The 17,393-nt window shown below is 38.8% G+C and overlaps 1 protein-coding gene across 9 annotated transcripts in view; it reads left to right on the top strand.

Annotated features, from left to right (window-relative positions):
• The window catches only part of RALGPS2 (Ral GEF with PH domain and SH3 binding motif 2), a 117,308-nt gene that overhangs the window by 82,627 nt on the left and 17,288 nt on the right, over nucleotides 1–17,393 (top strand). For all 9 annotated transcript variants that reach the window (XM_032446267.1, XM_015869610.2, XM_015869609.2 and 6 more), the window contains 6 exons: nucleotides 2,451–2,588; nucleotides 3,499–3,589; nucleotides 5,756–5,823; nucleotides 6,443–6,578; nucleotides 7,440–7,591; nucleotides 14,963–15,017. In XM_032446267.1, the coding sequence (XP_032302158.1) occupies nucleotides 2,451–2,588; nucleotides 3,499–3,589; nucleotides 5,756–5,823; nucleotides 6,443–6,578; nucleotides 7,440–7,591; nucleotides 14,963–15,017 (640 nt within the window). The remainder of the gene's footprint in view (nucleotides 1–2,450; nucleotides 2,589–3,498; nucleotides 3,590–5,755; nucleotides 5,824–6,442; nucleotides 6,579–7,439; nucleotides 7,592–14,962; nucleotides 15,018–17,393) is intronic.

The raw sequence follows: 17,393 nt of genomic DNA on the forward strand, positions 1-17,393 counted from the left end.
GGGAGGCCGAGGAGTCAGGAACAAGGAAAGATTGTTTGCCAGCTGAGGGGAGGGTACCATATGGCAACAGACTGTGCAAGAGTTCAACAGGCAATTACAAATCAAACATTTTTACTACGCTGCCTAAAGATGCCTTTCAAGTTGTTACAGTGCTGGGCTTCATTTAGAAGAAAGATTCTTTCAGGCTGATAAAACTCCATTTGTGTTGCTGGGAATAAAAGGGGCAGCCTGGCTGGATACAACAGGGAAAAAGGAAGCATTTATAGTCTAGAAGAATGTTAATAGGATGTCACGTTCAATTCTTGATGTTCCCTTAATAAGAAACAGCTCTCGTTGGTAAACGCAGGGAGGTTCTGATGCATGTTGGAGATGGTAGAGCTGGCTGTGGTGGTTTGGGGTGGATGTCAGAGTGTTTGATAACATCTGATTAGGGTTAGAGGTAGATAAAGTAGAAGAGAACACAGTCGGTGAGGAATGCAGCTCTGTTGAGTCAGGCAGCAGTTCAGTGCATTTGTTTTACTGTCGTCCATTTCTTCACAGAAGACAAACCAGCTACACTGGAAAGAATGGCCTTCATACCATTTCAGGACTGTTTTGGACTTTGTAAACATGCACCAAATGATTTTAGAGAGCAGCTCTCTACAGGAAAGCTCTTGATGGAGCTAAAAGAAAGATCCATGCTGAACTGCTGAAGTCATTCAGAAAGAGAATTGTACAGCTGGCTTCTGAACTCATGTGTGATGCTGCAGGTGCTTGTTCAAGGGGAATTTCTTTAATTATGATTAGTAGGCATGATTGATCTTTCTATTCTTACTACAAAAGATTGAGTAGGTTCGGGCTTTTTAAGGCCTGCTTGGACATTGCTTATCAAGGCTGAGCTCAGGGTAGTTCATGCAGTCAGGGTAACATTGCAGTGTAAATGTGAATATCTGATCTGTCAGATTATTCTTTTTCTTTTTAATAAGCTGATTTTAGCAGAATGGAAAACAGAGAATTTTAGTATTAGATCGGGTCATGTGTAATACCTTTTAATTCACTTTTTTATATGTCACCTTTTAACCACAGGTATTTTAATTTGTTTCTGTGTGTGTGCGCACACGCGCATGTATGTGTTGATTTTGGAGCGATGCCCAGAGTTTCCCAGCTCACATTTGAGGGCTGTACTGGTTAGGTGCTATACAAACACAACTGCTGTTCTAGTGAGATTGTATTAACAGCCTTCCACCTGTAAAGCCATGCTTTTTGTTATGATTCTGCTTATACAGGTCTGAGCATGGAGCAAAATAGACTTCTAAAAATGCCCTGTGACTGAAACAAGCTTCTCCAATAATGTTTGAATCCGAAGTTTAGATGTTTTAGCAGTCTTGCAGGATTTCTGTACTGTGAAAGATATGGAAGCGCAGTTGCTTTTTAGTGGCAGGATTAGTTGGTCAGGGTGTTTCATTTAATTGGGCTGAGAAAGGCTTTAGGTGAAATTCTAGAGATGGAGAATTAAAGTAAGCAAGGTGAGCTGCATATCAGTAACATGAACTTATAAGGGGGAGGACTCATGCGTCTTATAAGGAGGAGGACCTTATGCGTAATCAGGGGATGAAAGTACGGCGAGATTACTGTGTTAGTGTGGAGGAAAAAAGACAGAAGACTTGGAGACCTAAAAATAAGGTTGGATCTCAGCAGTTACGGTGAATATAAACTGCACAATTCATACTGTGTTGCGATGCATGCAGTTATTGCCTAGTTAACTTTTCCCACGTTGCAAGCAGAGCGTGAGTTTTCATTCCAGTTGAGGAGCTGTAGATGAGATGTGTTTTCCTTCTGTTGCTTTTTTTTTTTTTTTGCTGAGTTGGAGGAATTGAGTAGTAGACTTCCTAAAAACCACAGCAAACTTTATCGGCTATTTTAGCATTATGTGATTACTTCATATTTCTCAAGGGGGGTTCCTTGCTGGTAGTGTGGCAGAATAGGTTCGTGAGTAGCTGTGCGTGCTCTTGTAATTACCTCTATATTTAGTAAGATGCTGTCAGCGTTCATGGCAGTCAGCTAGTACAGGCCTGGTGCAGTGCAGGAGAAAAAGGATCCTTTCTGTCCCACTGAGACTTGTCATCCAGACTGTGCCAGAAAACCATGTGCCTGTACCCCAAGCAAATACAAATACAGCTGAGATAGTGGTACCAAAACTAAGGATTAGGTTGTGGAGTGGAGCATAGATTCAATCCCAGACAGAGGAGGTATGTCTTCTGAATGTGTCTTCTTGGAAATCCAGGCATTCTTACTGCTTTACTTTCAGGTCTGAAGGTTTTCATAGATCTTTCCAAAGATCATAGGAGGATCCAAAATAACCTACTGAGATCATTTGTCAATGAAAGCAAGACATTCTTTAAAATACTCTTTGCGGCTTTTTCTGGTAAACGTGAGACACTAAAGAAATCTTTCATTCTAATCTTGCTCAGGTATTTATCTGTCAGACTTGACGTACATTGATTCTGCGTACCCATCGACGGGGAGCATTCTGGAAAGTGAGCAGAGAACAAACTTAATGAACAACATCCTACGAATTATCTCAGATTTACAGCAGTCCTGTGAATACGGTAAGCTGGCATGTGAATATTGTGGTGCTGAAGAGCAACCTCAAAAGCTTTGAGATTTATCTTCTGTAATACTATGCAAGCAAGGTGTAACCCTTTTGTACACCATCATCGCTCTCCCTTCTCCTCCCAGTGTAAAAGTTTATTTTTATATTGTTAGTTATAAAAGAGCATCAGTGTGAGAAGAAAGATTAAATTCCCTTTTTCTTGAATCACACACATGTTTGCAGTACTTACTTTCTGGAGAAAAATGTGGAATACGTTGCATTTCATAGTAGTTTTGCTGTTACGTATGCTATAACTTACATTGCTGTGTTCTGTAACTTTATGATGATTTCTAAAAATAGTAAGATTGCTTTTGGAGCATTTCTTGCACTGAAGATAATAATGTGTATAGCTTGGCTTTTGGACATTTACAGTGCTATTTGTACATCAGATAAAGTATTGTTTCGTCAACGGTGGTCCACCTCACGCTCCCTCTCTTCAATTTCTAGCAAAGTTGTAAAGCTGCATTTGTGATGGTGGAATGTGATATTAGCACAGGATTGTGGCTCCACTGAAAGCTCAATATAATGAGCATGTGGTCTGTGAAGGAGCCCTCAGACAGAGTTCTACAGGTTTGAGACTTCGTTTTGGCCAGGGGTTCTCTCCCACATCTCCCTTCCACATAATCTGATAAGCAGAGCAGCTCAAAGTGCTCTATGGGGAAACATACTTGGTTTATGAAAGTGGGGAATGTAAACTCGATGCGTGAGAATTTGAAGGACTACAATATTCAGCAGCAATAGGGACTGTAGTTTGTACCTCTGTCTCACATTAAAAGGTAAGTGATCTGATTCTGTTGAAATACTTTCTGGAAAATAACTTTGCTTATTGGATGGTACAGTGATAATGAATGTCATCTGTTCTTCAGATATTCCTCTGTTGCCTCACGTCCAGAAATATCTAAACTCGGTTCAGTACATAGAAGAACTACAAAAGTTTGTAGAAGATGACAACTACAAGTAAGTATGAAATGCTGTAACTGACAGTAATTCGTGGCAAAAGAACTTCAGAACATAAAGCCTGTCACTTCTAAAATTCTGCTTAGAGCAGGCAATTGCTTCCAGAGCATCTCTTTCAAGATGTGAGGATACAGCAGGGTCCTCTGGTAAGATAGGATCACTCTCAGAGTGCTGGATGGCATGGTTTCTTCCTTTTCTATGCCTGACTGTAATTAATCTACAGTCCTCTGAGTGTTCATTAATGAAGAGCCCACACTGGTGGCTCACACCTACCACTCTTTCATGGAATTTATTTCACTGACTGAGCAGAATGGAGATACTTTGTTCTGATGAAAAAATGTCACACTAACCTATGCATCCCAGTCCCAAGTTCTTACTAAAGGCTTTCACTTTAATAAATTCCCATTTTGTTATTTTACTCCTTGGATTAGGTTACACAGTGCGAAATGTAAACACTTGATTTTTGAGAATCGAGACATTGTGCATCTGGCTGCCCCTCCCACAAAGTGTACCACCTTAGACAGAGGCGTCCCATTTCTTAATGAAAAGGTTATTGCTATATTAAGTGATTTGGCACCCAGCAAAACTAGGGGTTGGAAATCTCTGGCAAGGAACAGGAACAAGCCCCGAGGATAGGAAGCAACCCACAGCAGATCTGTTACATATGAAGAAGGTTTCTGTTTGCTACTGGCTGATCTGCTTGACGAGGTTCCCCACCCATTCCCATCCTGCCTGCCCAGGAAGTTTGTCACCTTAGTTGTGCTGAATCAGTTGCTTGTGTAGCTGCGTTCTAATGGTGGGAGGGGGCATGCTTGCTAAACGGACAGATTATCTTTTCTCAAATAACAATTTATTAAATGGTAAGATGTTTATAGATGGAAGATGGATGTACTGAAAGGCAAGTAAATAGGGACCCTGAAGTTTATGTCAGAGGATGGTTGGCAGGAGTTTATTCACCTAACTTCATGCATTTAATCCTTCAAGATTTGCGAGTTGTTCTCTGGAGCACGCTATGTGCATTTTTGTGCAAGTATCCAGCCTTATTTTTTCCACTGAAATATTCTATAGCCTGATTTAGTAAGTGTTTCTTACTTATCACTGAGTAAAGCTTTGTGGTCAGGCATTGCAATTAGAAATAAACCCTCAAGTTGAACTGCAGCGTCTGATTCTTATTGGCAGATTCTTTTCATGAATTCAGATTCCACCTTCCTTCTTCCATAGGCAGGAGCATGTACTGAAGGGAATGTTATTGCTGAAGGAGCTACAGCCTCTTCACCCTCTACAACCTAAATCTGAAACTAAAGGACAGTCATTGTGACTTGTGTCCACGTTTTTTCTTACTGAAGGATTTTATTTAAGAAAATTGAACCTCAGAATTGTGATCAATCATTGCTAAGCAGTTTGATGATGGGAGGGAGAAGAAATGTCAAACTTCAAACGTAGCTCTCCCTAAAAATAAATAGATGCTTTTTCATGCTTACTAATTTCAAAGATTATAGTTCTGCAAATTGTGCAGGCGAGATGTTAGGTATTTATAGAGTCTGCCTCCTTTACAGTGCTATTGAAAAGAGCATGTAAAAGTGCATGCTGTAGAAAAAGCTTGAATTATCGATGCAAGCAAGTTGATAATGTATTTTGTGAAATGCCAAAGAGGGATTTTGGCTTTCATAACAGTAAAGACAAGTGACTTGGCCTACTTCATTGCAAGAACAAAATCTGAGGTATTGTGAATATAAATGTTTATTCCCAGGCAGGGAGCAGTTGCACAGTAAGGATCATAGAATTGCTCAGGTTGGAAAAGACCTTAAAGATCATCAAGTCCAAAGTTGCAGCGCTTTGCTGTAATGTAAGTTTTGCAGTTGGCTTTAGACCTCCTTCAACATGGTATTGCTTGTTCTGGTCTATATGAGTCAGAGTGATAGGTTCATGTACTACATTGTGCCTTTGCATGTTGTCTTCTAAGCCTGGAGCTCTGCTGTAGTCATTTTTCCACATGAAACAAAAAGGGTGTTTGGAAATATCATATGCTAAACATTACTGCAAGATGTATGTCAACATTGTATTGTTTCTTGCAATGATAAAACCAAGAAACTTTAAATTGTAAACTTATATATCAAAACTCTTCCTTTTGCACACCTGCTAACTTTTAGTTCTTCTTTGATGCAGACTTTCGTTAAAGATAGAACCAGGTACCAGCACCCCCCACTCTGCTGCTTCCAGAGAAGATTTAGTAGGTAAGTGCTCAGTACCTGTGAGGGAGACTTCATGCCGACAGATTATTTTTGAGTTGTGATTGTGTAGCAAATTGACTTGAGGCTAATAAAGAAGCATGAAGTATAAACACTGTATGTTGGTAATGAAAATTCTAAATTGATCTGTGTAGAGAGAGGTTTTTTAAGAAGCTGGGTCAGTTTTACAGGTTCTAATATGTATTTTAGCAGTAGCTTGTTAGGGTCATTTGGGGTCTAGACAGAAAAGCCTTCATCTGGACGTCATGAAAGGCTGTGCTTCCTAACACGTACGTTACTTTTTTATTCTGAGAAAGCAGTTGAAGGCAGAAGTGCTGCTGATCTTCACAAACCTGTGTAATGTCAGTGTGGATAATGGAGGTGCCTTTTAGGCCTGGAGAAATACTTGTAACTAGGTGATCTACTTGAAATAATTTTTAATCCTGTGCAAACAATAAAGCCTAAATTATTCTCAAATATCAGCAGTAGTACATCAGTAAGTTTTGTTATGGGGCGTCTCTTACTAGTTGAGTTTAGGTTTTTGCAGCTTGTCCACAGTTTCCTTAGAAGTATCCCTGATAATAACTCTAAGATTACTCTGAAGTAATGTTGCCTTTGTTCCCAGCTTCTGAAGTTGGAGCATCGCCACAAAGTGGACGGAAAAATGTTGCAGCTGAAGGAGCCTTGCTGCCACCAACACCCCCCTCACCTCGAAACTTGATTCCACATGGGCATAGGAAGTGTCACAGCCTGGGATACAAGTCAGCATTTTATTTAACCCGAAAATCCTGAGCTTGGTTGTGTATTATCTTTCAATATAAAGGCTTTGTTTTAAAATGGTGTGGTTTGTACGCTTGGAGACCAGTCTGTTGTAAGCTCAAATTTGAAGCGGTACTGCTAGAGTCACAGCTGATAATTAGTTAAACGAGGAAGCCTATGTGTCTGCCAGAATAACATCTAGTAAATTAGTCAAAAGTTTTTTCTAACTGACGGAACTATCATTTAATGAAACGCAACTGAGTTGATTTAACTCTTTAAAATTAAAACTGAAATAATTCTCATTTCTTATAGCAAGTAGAGCTCCTTTGTAGGTTTTTATGACTTCACATATTGGTGGTATGAGTCTGTTGTGTCTATCCAGTTGTACATCGCATATTTTGATAATTGCCTCATTGCTTCCTTTCCCCTTTTTTCAAAATGCAAGACGGTAACTTTTCTGTAATTCATCTTTAAGCTTCTTATTCTGCACATTTGGTTGCTAGGTGCTCATATGAGGCCAGAATGGAATTCTGAAGTTTAATCATATGAGTGTTAAGACAACGAGACCTTATGATATTAAAATTAATTCAAGGCCTTCTAATTTTCTCTTTGCTCGAAGAGTGCTGTGTAGTTGTGATGGTAGCAGTTCCTTCAGGTAATGATGTTTGTGCCCTGTCACTTAGGTGCTGGTGCAGCCCCCTGTGCCACTCATCTGAAAGTCTGTTTGCAATAATTTCTGACACGACCCATGATTCTTTTGTTAGGAATTTGGAGCATTCTGCATGTTATCCTTCAGGATGTTAAAGTGGCATCTTTTGAAACGTATCAGAGATGATGTAAGTTTTCTTTGTATGTTTTCCTAGTTTCATACACAAGATGAATACAGCTGAATTTAAAAGCGCAACATTCCCTAACGCAGGACCAAGGCACCTACTGGACGACAGCGTCATGGAGCCTCACGTCCCATCAAGAGGGCAGGCAGAAAGCTCCACCCTTTCTAGTGGAATTTCAATAGGTGAGAACTACAAGCATACTTGTGCAGTAAATGACCTTCCAATAAGGGTTTTAACATGTTTAGTTGGACATTATGTAGAGGTTCTATTCTAAAATACCAATTCTGCTTTAGTGCAGACTTGAGAAATGCAGCTGTGGAAAGGTAGTATAAATTGCACAGCGTAAACCTCAAGGTAACAAGTTATTTAAAAGTGGATTGTTATTTTTACAGCCTCTCAAATGATGCTCTCCTCATTACCTCCCTCCTACCGTATGGAGGGGAGGGAGGTACAGAACACCATTTCATAGTTTTTTCTCTCTTCCAGCCCCCCCTCACCTAAGTTGCTCTAAACTAAAATGGTCCCAAGATATGTATTTAAAATGCCTTAGAAAATTGACAGTGCGAACTTAAAGTTGCTAACAGTCTTTAGAAGCATAATTGATAAGCAGCTTTAGATTTTCTTGGCAGGAGCAGACAGCAATTTAACCTTCAGGTACTTTAAAATGTCAGAATATACTTCATTTTGATAAATCATTTATCTTCAGATATTTAAGGTATCATAGAATTACTCAGGTTCGAAAAGACCTCAAAGACCATCAAGTCCAACCTCAGCCTAACCATAGTACCCTAAATCTAACAACCCTCTGCTAAATCGTATCTCTGACCACCTCCCTGGGGACCCTATTCCAGTGTTTAACTACCCTTTGTGTAAAGAAGTGTTTCCTAACATCCAGCCTAAACTTACCTTGGTGCAACCTGAGGTATCCTTTTTGCTTCCTGAGTTTCTGATGGGCCATAAGTTGCTCTATTTTCCTGTTGCCCTCAGGAACTTAAGGGGTGGGGAGGAGAAGGCAAGTTCTTCTCAAATCTACTTAACAGCAGCCAGAGCTGAGAAATTAAATTTCTGCCCCAGTACCTTTATTGAAATAATTGGTTTGGTAGGGTGTGACTGACTTCGAGTTTGTAGCATTGTCTTTTCCCTGGTGCTGTTGATTGGGATCGTTCACGTGGTGCTTTAGATGTTTACTTTTGATATTTTCAGCCTAAATAATACAAGAAACTTCTGCAGCTGACACTTTTGCCAGGCTGGATTATTCTTTCACTTCCATTAGAGTTCAGCTGGAAAGGTTTGCCATAGTTGACAGGCCGTTTTTCGCATGGTACAGTTTGGAACCTGTCACCATCTATGTGTTTTGGGGAATACAGGGATTTCCTATTTGGTCCAATCTCTGAAACTTTTTGTACTGCTTAGATCAACCATGGTCCCTGTCTACTTGATAAGTCACCCTTACAAGCTGGAATAAACTGCCCCTTTAGAAGACTTTTTTTCTTACATCATTTGTAAAACATCAGCCTTAAGTGTTCTGTGGTAGATCACCATTTGTGGTTAGAGCTTCACCTCTTCCATTCTCTTCCACCTCCAGTGCCCCTGTGTTCAGATACTTCAGTTTTTTATCAGTCTTTGACAGAGTTCAACATCAGTGCTTTTGCTACCTCTTGATTGTAGAAACTTCTGTGATGCAAAAGACAGGTAAATACATAAAGGAAAATAGAAAGGCAAATATAGAGTGAGTTCTAGAGGCTCTCAGTATTTATTAGTGGAGAATTCTTGGAACTCTTAGTTGTCTGGCATTCTGAACTGCTGCCTCAGCAGTACTTAAAGAAGTCAATTGAAGCTTCTTAAGTTCCTCCATCAGGTTTGAAGTAGTCTGTTTACTCAGTACTTGGAAGTTGTACAGTCGCTGCAGCAGAGGTGGTTTACCAGGTTCCACACAACTTCAAAAGATGGACAAGAAAACTTCTGAATGTATGCACTGAAAAGAGTGTTATTCCTCTCTCTGCTCGTAAATGTGGACTTAAACCTGTTGCTCTGGAAACAGGACTGTCTTTTCTTAGATAAAAGCCTATACAGGACTTAAGTTTTTAGATAAACGATTCCTCTTCAAAATGCAGCTATTGTTTCTGTTACACCAGCAACTTGAATGTGGCCTTAATGATGACTTTGCCATTTCACTACTGCTTTAAATCACTCTTTTGTTTTGAGGCTCACAGCAGTTTGAACTTTTCATTTTGCAAATCATAGAATCTTTAGCATTTTGTCCTGATAATTTAAATCATACATGTCTGCTTAATAGCAAAACACACGCCTTCACAGGTAAGCACGCTTGTATGTGGGTTGAAATATTACCAGCAGTCGCTCCATTTTACTTGCCAAGTGGCACAGGCAACATAGTACCTGTAGGTTTTGTTTTGACTGAGTGTATGTGGTAGACACCAGGAAGAACTGGCATTACCCTGTGCCCTCCCCTGCACAGTGTTCCTACGCAGATTGTGTGTAGCATTTGAGCTGCTCTACTGGAGCTTTTTATAATCACATGGAGATGGTATCTTCAAGGGTATGATTCATCTCATTCTCAAGAGGGAGGTGGCTAAAAAGAGCTTATATGACTTTTGTCCTTAAAGCACTTCAGGCCTTTGGGTTGCAAAGATAGTTTGACAGTTAACACAAATGAAAATATGGAAAAATACCACTGAACAAGACTTCCATTTTTTCCTTTCAGTGAAATGGGATAGATGCATTTACTTTTAAGTGGAAGCTTATTGAGAACTCTGCACAACCTGCTATCAGTTGACATTAAAGCTACAAAATAGTTCTGGCTGTGATCCCTCTGTTTTGATGTGGTCTCTCCATTCATTCTCTCAAAAGAGACATCTAAGCATCACCCCAGGCTGGGCTGAAGGAACTACCTGTGAACTTTTACCAGCTGTCTACCTGAATTTGCCCACCATTTCCATCTCATCTCAAAGTAGGGTATAAATTAAGGTGCTGTTCTGCGTCAGTTTAATTGTTCAAATAATTCTGCAGATGCAAAGGGAGCGTGTAAAATTACCTCTCTGTACATTGCTTCTGTGTGTTTTTTCTCCTCTTACACCAGCCAGTGTACCAGATGCAGGATAAATTTGCCCAGCAGGCTTTTAACCATGCATTTTCAGGGATCCACCAGTTGAGTGTTATAGAAGTAAGATCACAGAAAGAAACAGTTGAGATTGAGAATTAAATGTTAGGTGCATAAAAACTCAAAGAAAACATATTTCTAGATTATATTTGTAAGAGTTTTGAATGCAAATGAAGTTTTAACTTCAGTCTTTTCTTCCTTAGACCTTTTTTTCCTTACTTTTCCTTGTCTGCAGTGCTATGGGTGAAAGGTCTGAAAAACTAAAGCTTTAAGGTATTTGTATTTAGTTGTGTGTTCCAGTTGGTCAAGAATAATTTGAGCCGTTATGTTAATGCAATCAGAGAAATTAATACCATAGTCTAAGAAAGGTGTTTTATATCAATGCAAAATTATGTAAGAAAACAGCTGTGTGAGAACAGTACATTTGGCAAATCTAAACTAGCATAAAATGCTTACAAGACTATCAATGTTTTAATGAATTCCTCTATTAATTCTCCATCTTGAAGTACTTGAATTCTACAAGGGATTACATTTCTCTTTAAATAAATGAAGTATAGGTGTAGATACACAGCACACACGTTTTCAGGTTTTTGGCAGCCTTTACAGTAGGGAAGAACTCTACACAGCCCATGTGTGTTTGAATTTTATCCCATCGTGTACTGTTCAGGTGTTTAGGACTCCTGAGACATCAGTAGTCAGGTGGAGATTGAAATTGGGTTGGATTTTAGGCAGAAGTAGTATTTTCTTTATTTTATCCTGTTCTTTTTACACAAGAATGTAGGTGCCAATCACTTGCTCTAATTCAGGCTACCCCTTTTCTGCTGTTGTGAACTGTTACTTTCTTAGAGATATGGTTTAAAAAAAAAGAAAAAAAAAAGCAGAGCTGTGAAATACTTTAAACTAAAAATGTGCATCTGGGTACATGGATTTGGGTGGAGAAAAGGGACATTCAGCACCCCCGGCCTTCCGCAGTCCTTAATATTGTTTGGTAGGGGGTGTTCACTGTGTATGTTTTGTGATCAGTGCAGCTGTGCACAACCTCTGTTTTTGCCACATCTGTATCCTTTAACTTCTGTTCTTTCTGTTGGCTGGATTGAAGTACTTATTAGTTACATTATATGTTTGTGTGTTGATTTTCTGGCAGCATAATGAGTTATCAATCAGTCTTAGCACCATTATTGTTCATTAGAAAGTCATGTTGAGCTCCTTAATCTTTATCATACGGTATATGATACCAAACAAGTTAAAATGTTTGAGAAATTTTGTTAGAGTTAATAGACTTAACAAGGCAGAACATAGTTTTTTAGGACACAAAGTCCATCTCCGTGGTGTTTGCTAGACTGTGCTATGCTGCAGTAATTGTGGATCAGGCCTGTTGATCGGTATTGTATGTGTTTGAATTAGAATTTCAAGCTCTGTCAGGTCAGCCAGTGGCTATGGTGACTAGAGCTCTGGTAACACTGTGTGACTGGAGCCAAAAGAGTGTCAGCTGCAGATTTGAGAAGGGGAAAGAATTTTTAGTCTGAATACTTTTTAAGCTCTTTGGGGTTGGTTTGTTTATATTAACACCTGTTTAACTTTGGGGACTAACTTATGGATAAAGGAAGCCTGTGTTAAATGTTCCATATCCTCAGACTTTCAGCAACGAATGGATGCTGTGATTGGTGTAAGGGAACGGGTATGCCATGGTGTAGGCATTCCCTATCAGGGAAGTGGAAGCCTAGCCTCACTCTTTGGGTGGCTGTAGCAGAGGCGTGTGTATGTGTATCTAGAATTGCAAACAGCAAATTCACTTCTGTATTCCCAGCTGCAGTTCTGGAGCTCTGGTAAGCAATCCTGGAAGTTCTCTGATGATTGTCAGCGCAGTTAGTGAAAACCCATTTTAGCAATTGCTGCAGTCCCTAGGGAAGGAAAAGGCCTTCCTGCTCTGTAGCAATGCTGTTATTAGCAATAAAGAAAACTAGGAAGATAACAGCGTGCGTCAGGTGGTTTCTTAAATCAAACCAGAACTCGTGCAGAAGATTACTTAATAGAAATGATTTGAACTGCCTAGAATTTCTTGTTAAGTTTAACCTGAAGACCTGCTTGAGGTTGTTGGAAAAAAAAACAAATATTGAGTACATACTTGAGAAGAATTTAAGAAGGTGATATATTTTTAAAGTACTGAATGAATGAAATATTTCCAGTTGAGGTGGTAGTTAAATAGTGCACTTTAATGTTTAAACAGAATTTGGCAAGGCATCTAATTTTTAGTGTGTTAAACAGTTCCTTTCACCTCTGTTTTATTTTGAATGGAGGGATATAATGCATCTTTTTCTTTTGAGGGAAGTTTTCTTTTTAACGTATTTTATTATGCAGAAAATCTTGTTTCTTAGAATCTAAAAGGAGTCCCATTAGATCTGTTCTGTGTAAGTGTTAAAGAGAGTTGAGAGCTAAAATTCAGCTGTTCCCAGGTTTCTGTTACAGCTCCTTTGAGAACTACACAGGCATCCACATAGCTCGGATGGTTACTCTGCTTTCTTCTAAATTAACATTGCTTTAAAAAAGTGTCATTGCTTTATCAATGAAACTTTTTGAGCCCCCAGAATACATGTAAGCTTTCTCACTGTTCTGAATGTGTCACAAGGATTTTCACTTTCTGGAAGGTGACATTCCAGCTCTTCAGCAGGAGTTTGTTTTGCGTTTCTAAAAGCGGCGCTTGCTTTTAAATGTTTTTGTTAGAATACTTTGCACAGTGTTTGATACATAACTCTCTTAGCAGAGCCAATGTAGTTAGCATCAAAACGTCATTTTGGATCAAGTTTTAACGTATCATCCTGTTTAAATATTAAGAAACCAAACCTTCGTAATACAGAAATTGTTGTGTGCAGTTACTTGGAGTAAGAACTCCTACTCTACTATAGTAACAGTGGCTCTTAGATGTGCAGTCCTCACAGCTGCTGGATAACGCCATCTACAACGACTTTTTTTCCTGCATCTTGTTTAAGATGCTTCTGTGCCACCAGTCCCTTTACAACCCAGCTACTGTAAAACAAGAGACATTGCAGAGTACAGGTGCTATCTGCTATTCCACACATAGAGGGTAAAGAATCAAGAAGTATGAAATCTGCACAAACATGGCAAAGAAACAGTGATGGAAATCAACTGTAAAGCAGCTCCCTGCTGCTGTGACCTCTAAGTAGTTAAATGCTGCAGCATGCAAGTACTGAAATATTAAAGACAAGTCTAGAAAATGTTTAGTCACCTCTTGAGTCTTATACTCCTTTTTCTTGCAGTTTGTGCCGGGCTTAGGAGCCAGTATTTCCACCAGAACCTCACTCTGTCTCTTAGCTTCTTCCACTGTATAAGTTACCTTTAATGTTAGTCTGAAGCAGGTTCGGATTTTCCTTTCAGGGCAAAATCGAGAGACAAATAATCTAGTATCCCGTGGAGAGCTATACTAGATCATGTTAGTAAGATGTTGAGCTAATGTTTGGCAAGCAGGCAAGTTGGTTGGCAGGTAAAGGCATGTACTTTCTCTTAACTTTTGCGTGGAGAGAGGTACAGCCAGTGCTGAGATTTTCATCACTCTTGCCTGCATTGCTCCTGCTGTGTGAGAACTGCTTCCATCTTTATTCTGCGTTTACTCAAGAAATATCCAGACTTCTTTATACTGCTTAACTTTACAGGGCACAACTGCCCTCCTGACTTTTCTTCATGAATTCATAGGGAGCTTGTTATTTTCAGCCTGTTACGCTATGGTAACCCTTAAGTAAAGTGTGTTGATTCAATTGTTTTGTGTTGGGGTTTTTTTTGGTTGTTTGTTTTTAAGTTTGTTTGAAAGTAATTCTAAATAACTGATTTAATACATTCAGGTGGGATAGCAAGCAAATTTTCAAGTTAGAGTGCCAAAACAAGAGATCCTTCAGCAATAAGTCCTCAAAAATAACTGAAAGAGTGGCAGAAATTACTTGAGCAGCATAGGTAGAAGTGGTTATAATTGTTGTAACAACTAAAATTGTACCTGTTAAAGCCATGAAAGAAAGCAGTTATTTGTCATATAGTTAATCAGGTTGCTGGAAAGCTAATCACAGATTTGTATACGTATTGGTTAACTTATTTGTTTTCATTTTGGCGTACACTAGACATGACACTACCTTGTTGTCAGTATTTAAATACTTTTTAAAGTGCATATTCTGTTAATGAGGCAAATTAGCATTTACGATCATCATTACATTTTCAGAATGTCCTTGTTAGGATTCCTTATTTAACTTCTTTGCTTGCACCTAAATGCAGTCTATTTTAATCTCTGCTGCAATTTAATATGAGGTTTCTGAAGCAATCCCTTAAGCATTTTCACTGTAGTTCTTTGGTGAGGTACGTTACGTATTTAATCTTAAGTAGTTAAGCTGTAGAAGATGAAATGAAGTTATCTTTCATTCTTATCTTTTTCAAGGTAGCAGTGATGGTTCTGAACTCAGTGAAGAGACTTCTTGGCCAGCATTTGAAAGGTAAGAAAAACTGCCTCAAACTGCATTTCATTATTGAAATATATATTTCAATAAATTTGCATATCTTGTGTATGGTATTCATGTAACCTGTTGATTTTTCACTTTCTCTGAGATACTTCATCCAGTTTTTGTTCCATTTTTTTTTCCTTGTCATTGACATCTTCACTAGTTTTTTCTCCCATGTCCTCTGGAGTTCATTGTTACTTGCCTCTCCGTTACATAGGAAAGCACGGTAACAAACCTTACATCTTCTTTTGTGGTTCAGAATTAGTATCTTGTCCCAAATACCTGCAAATACTCAGGCTATATTGCCCAATTTAGTCCTTTCTCATAGCTTTTGAGAATGTGGGAGAAGAATAACAGCTGCACATTATAAGAAAAGGTAGAAGTTTCATCTTCCTGCAGCTTGATAAGATGTGCCATGAAGTGCTTAGTTTGCTTCAGTAACTTGATTTCAGGTTATCCATCAGCTTCAGAACTGCCTTGGATGATTTCTGCCGTGCTGCAACACGTACTTGTTACAAGTTTTTTTGTTGAAGAGACTTGTAGTCAGGAACTGCATCACAAACTTTGTTCTATTTGAGTTTATTTAAGTAATTCAAGTTTGTGTTACTTTTTTGGCTGAAATTTTTGAAGATATCTTAGTGCCAAAGGTGAACACTTTAATAGCTCATGCTATAAATATGATTATATGTGTGAGGAAACACCCTTAAGGTTTCATTAGGTAAGAAATAAGAACATTCCAGGTTGGGTCAGAAAAGAGATGTGTAACTCCTATGTGCTCTCTGATACAGTGAGTGATTCAGTGAGTCTCAGTGTGTATCTCGTGATTCTAGAGAACAGCAGCACTGTCCAGAATTGTTTGTGTGAGGTAAAGCAAGGTTTTCTTCATCCATGTTGTGAGGACAAACTGACTGGCCGTGACTTTTAACTTGAAGTTTTGCTTCATGTCCAACATGAGTATGCCAGATTTTTTTCCTCTAAATTCCCAATTCCTGCAGTATTTTCCTTCCTCCTGAGTAGGGCACTTTAGTAACTCCACTGGAAGTTCCGTGTTTTTGATGACAAGTTCTCTCATTTGCTTCGAGCAAGGATTGATTTCTTCACAGACAGTCAGAAAATGTGGAATTCCTGGATATGCAACAGCCTTGCATCTGTGCTTTGGTTTATAAGATGCTGAAGCATGTTGTGAATTCAAGTAATAAGCTGAAATGCAATTGCTAAGGTGGTATGATCACTAGAAAGAACATCCTTGCAATCTTTATCAGCCTGGCTACCACTCTTAAAAGACTTATTAATCAAAGCATAAACATTAGTTGTCTGGAATTTATTGGTACTGGCAAATTGGGATGTAGTCAATGTACCTAATGACTGTGCTATACCCCAGTTAGAGACAGGATCTTTGGATAGGAGGGCTCAAATCAGCATAATAATAGAAATAAGGTAGAAATAGTGTGCCTAAAGGGAAGCAGTGAGGTGCATATTTCCCAGGTGACAGAAGGAAGCGTATGGAATATCAAATATCCTTGTCTTTTTTTTTTTCTGGCCCTTCAGATATTTTTAACTGGAAAATGCAGAAGGGAGGAGAATTGGAGTCTCTGTGGTGACTTTTTGTTCTTCTAAGAGTAAACTTATTCTGAAACTTGAGAGCTTTCAGCATTGGATCATCCCTTTAAGTTAATCAAAATTCCTCCAAAGAACTTAATTCCCAGTTACAGCAGTGTATCATTTTAAGGGTAGTATATGAAATGCCACTTCATTCTCATTAGTTGTCAGCCAGAGTGTTTCTGAGTAAATTTACCTTATGTAGCTTAAATCCAAGAGTGATGCCCTCCTTGTTATGCAAAAAGGAAATGTAAAGTTAAGCGGAAAACTGGCTTTATTTGCATGTGAAATAACTGTATGCACATATACACAGCTCAATTACAAGTTTTCTTTCATCTTAATTACTCTCTAATTTGTCCAAATCTTGAATGTACTTTAAAAACAAGGAATGTTTCATACATTCTAAAGTATCTTTTATCTGTAGGTGGTAATTTATTTGTAGCTTGTTTGTGATTCCTCTTGCAACAGAAGAAATGTTTCATCTGGTTTCAAAAGGAAGCCACAGCAACAATGAACTCATTATTTTTCTCATGTAATACTGTAGACCTTTACTACATCTCTTCTGTAAGACTTCTGAGGGCTTTTTTGCCTGCTGTTCTGAATCTGGATTGGAACACAACAGTGTTAATTTTTTAGGCTGCCCATTCTCAGAAATACTTCCCTGCCCCTGTAAATGCACCTTTGCAGCTACTGCAAAGCATATCTGACAAGTGGTAGGTTATTTGTTAGGTTTGTGTTATGTAAGAGGTATTGCTTGTAAGCTTCTTAGTT

This window comes from Coturnix japonica, chromosome 8, assembly GCF_001577835.2.
Source record: "Coturnix japonica isolate 7356 chromosome 8, Coturnix japonica 2.1, whole genome shotgun sequence".
Lineage (NCBI taxonomy): Eukaryota > Metazoa > Chordata > Aves > Galliformes > Phasianidae > Coturnix > Coturnix japonica.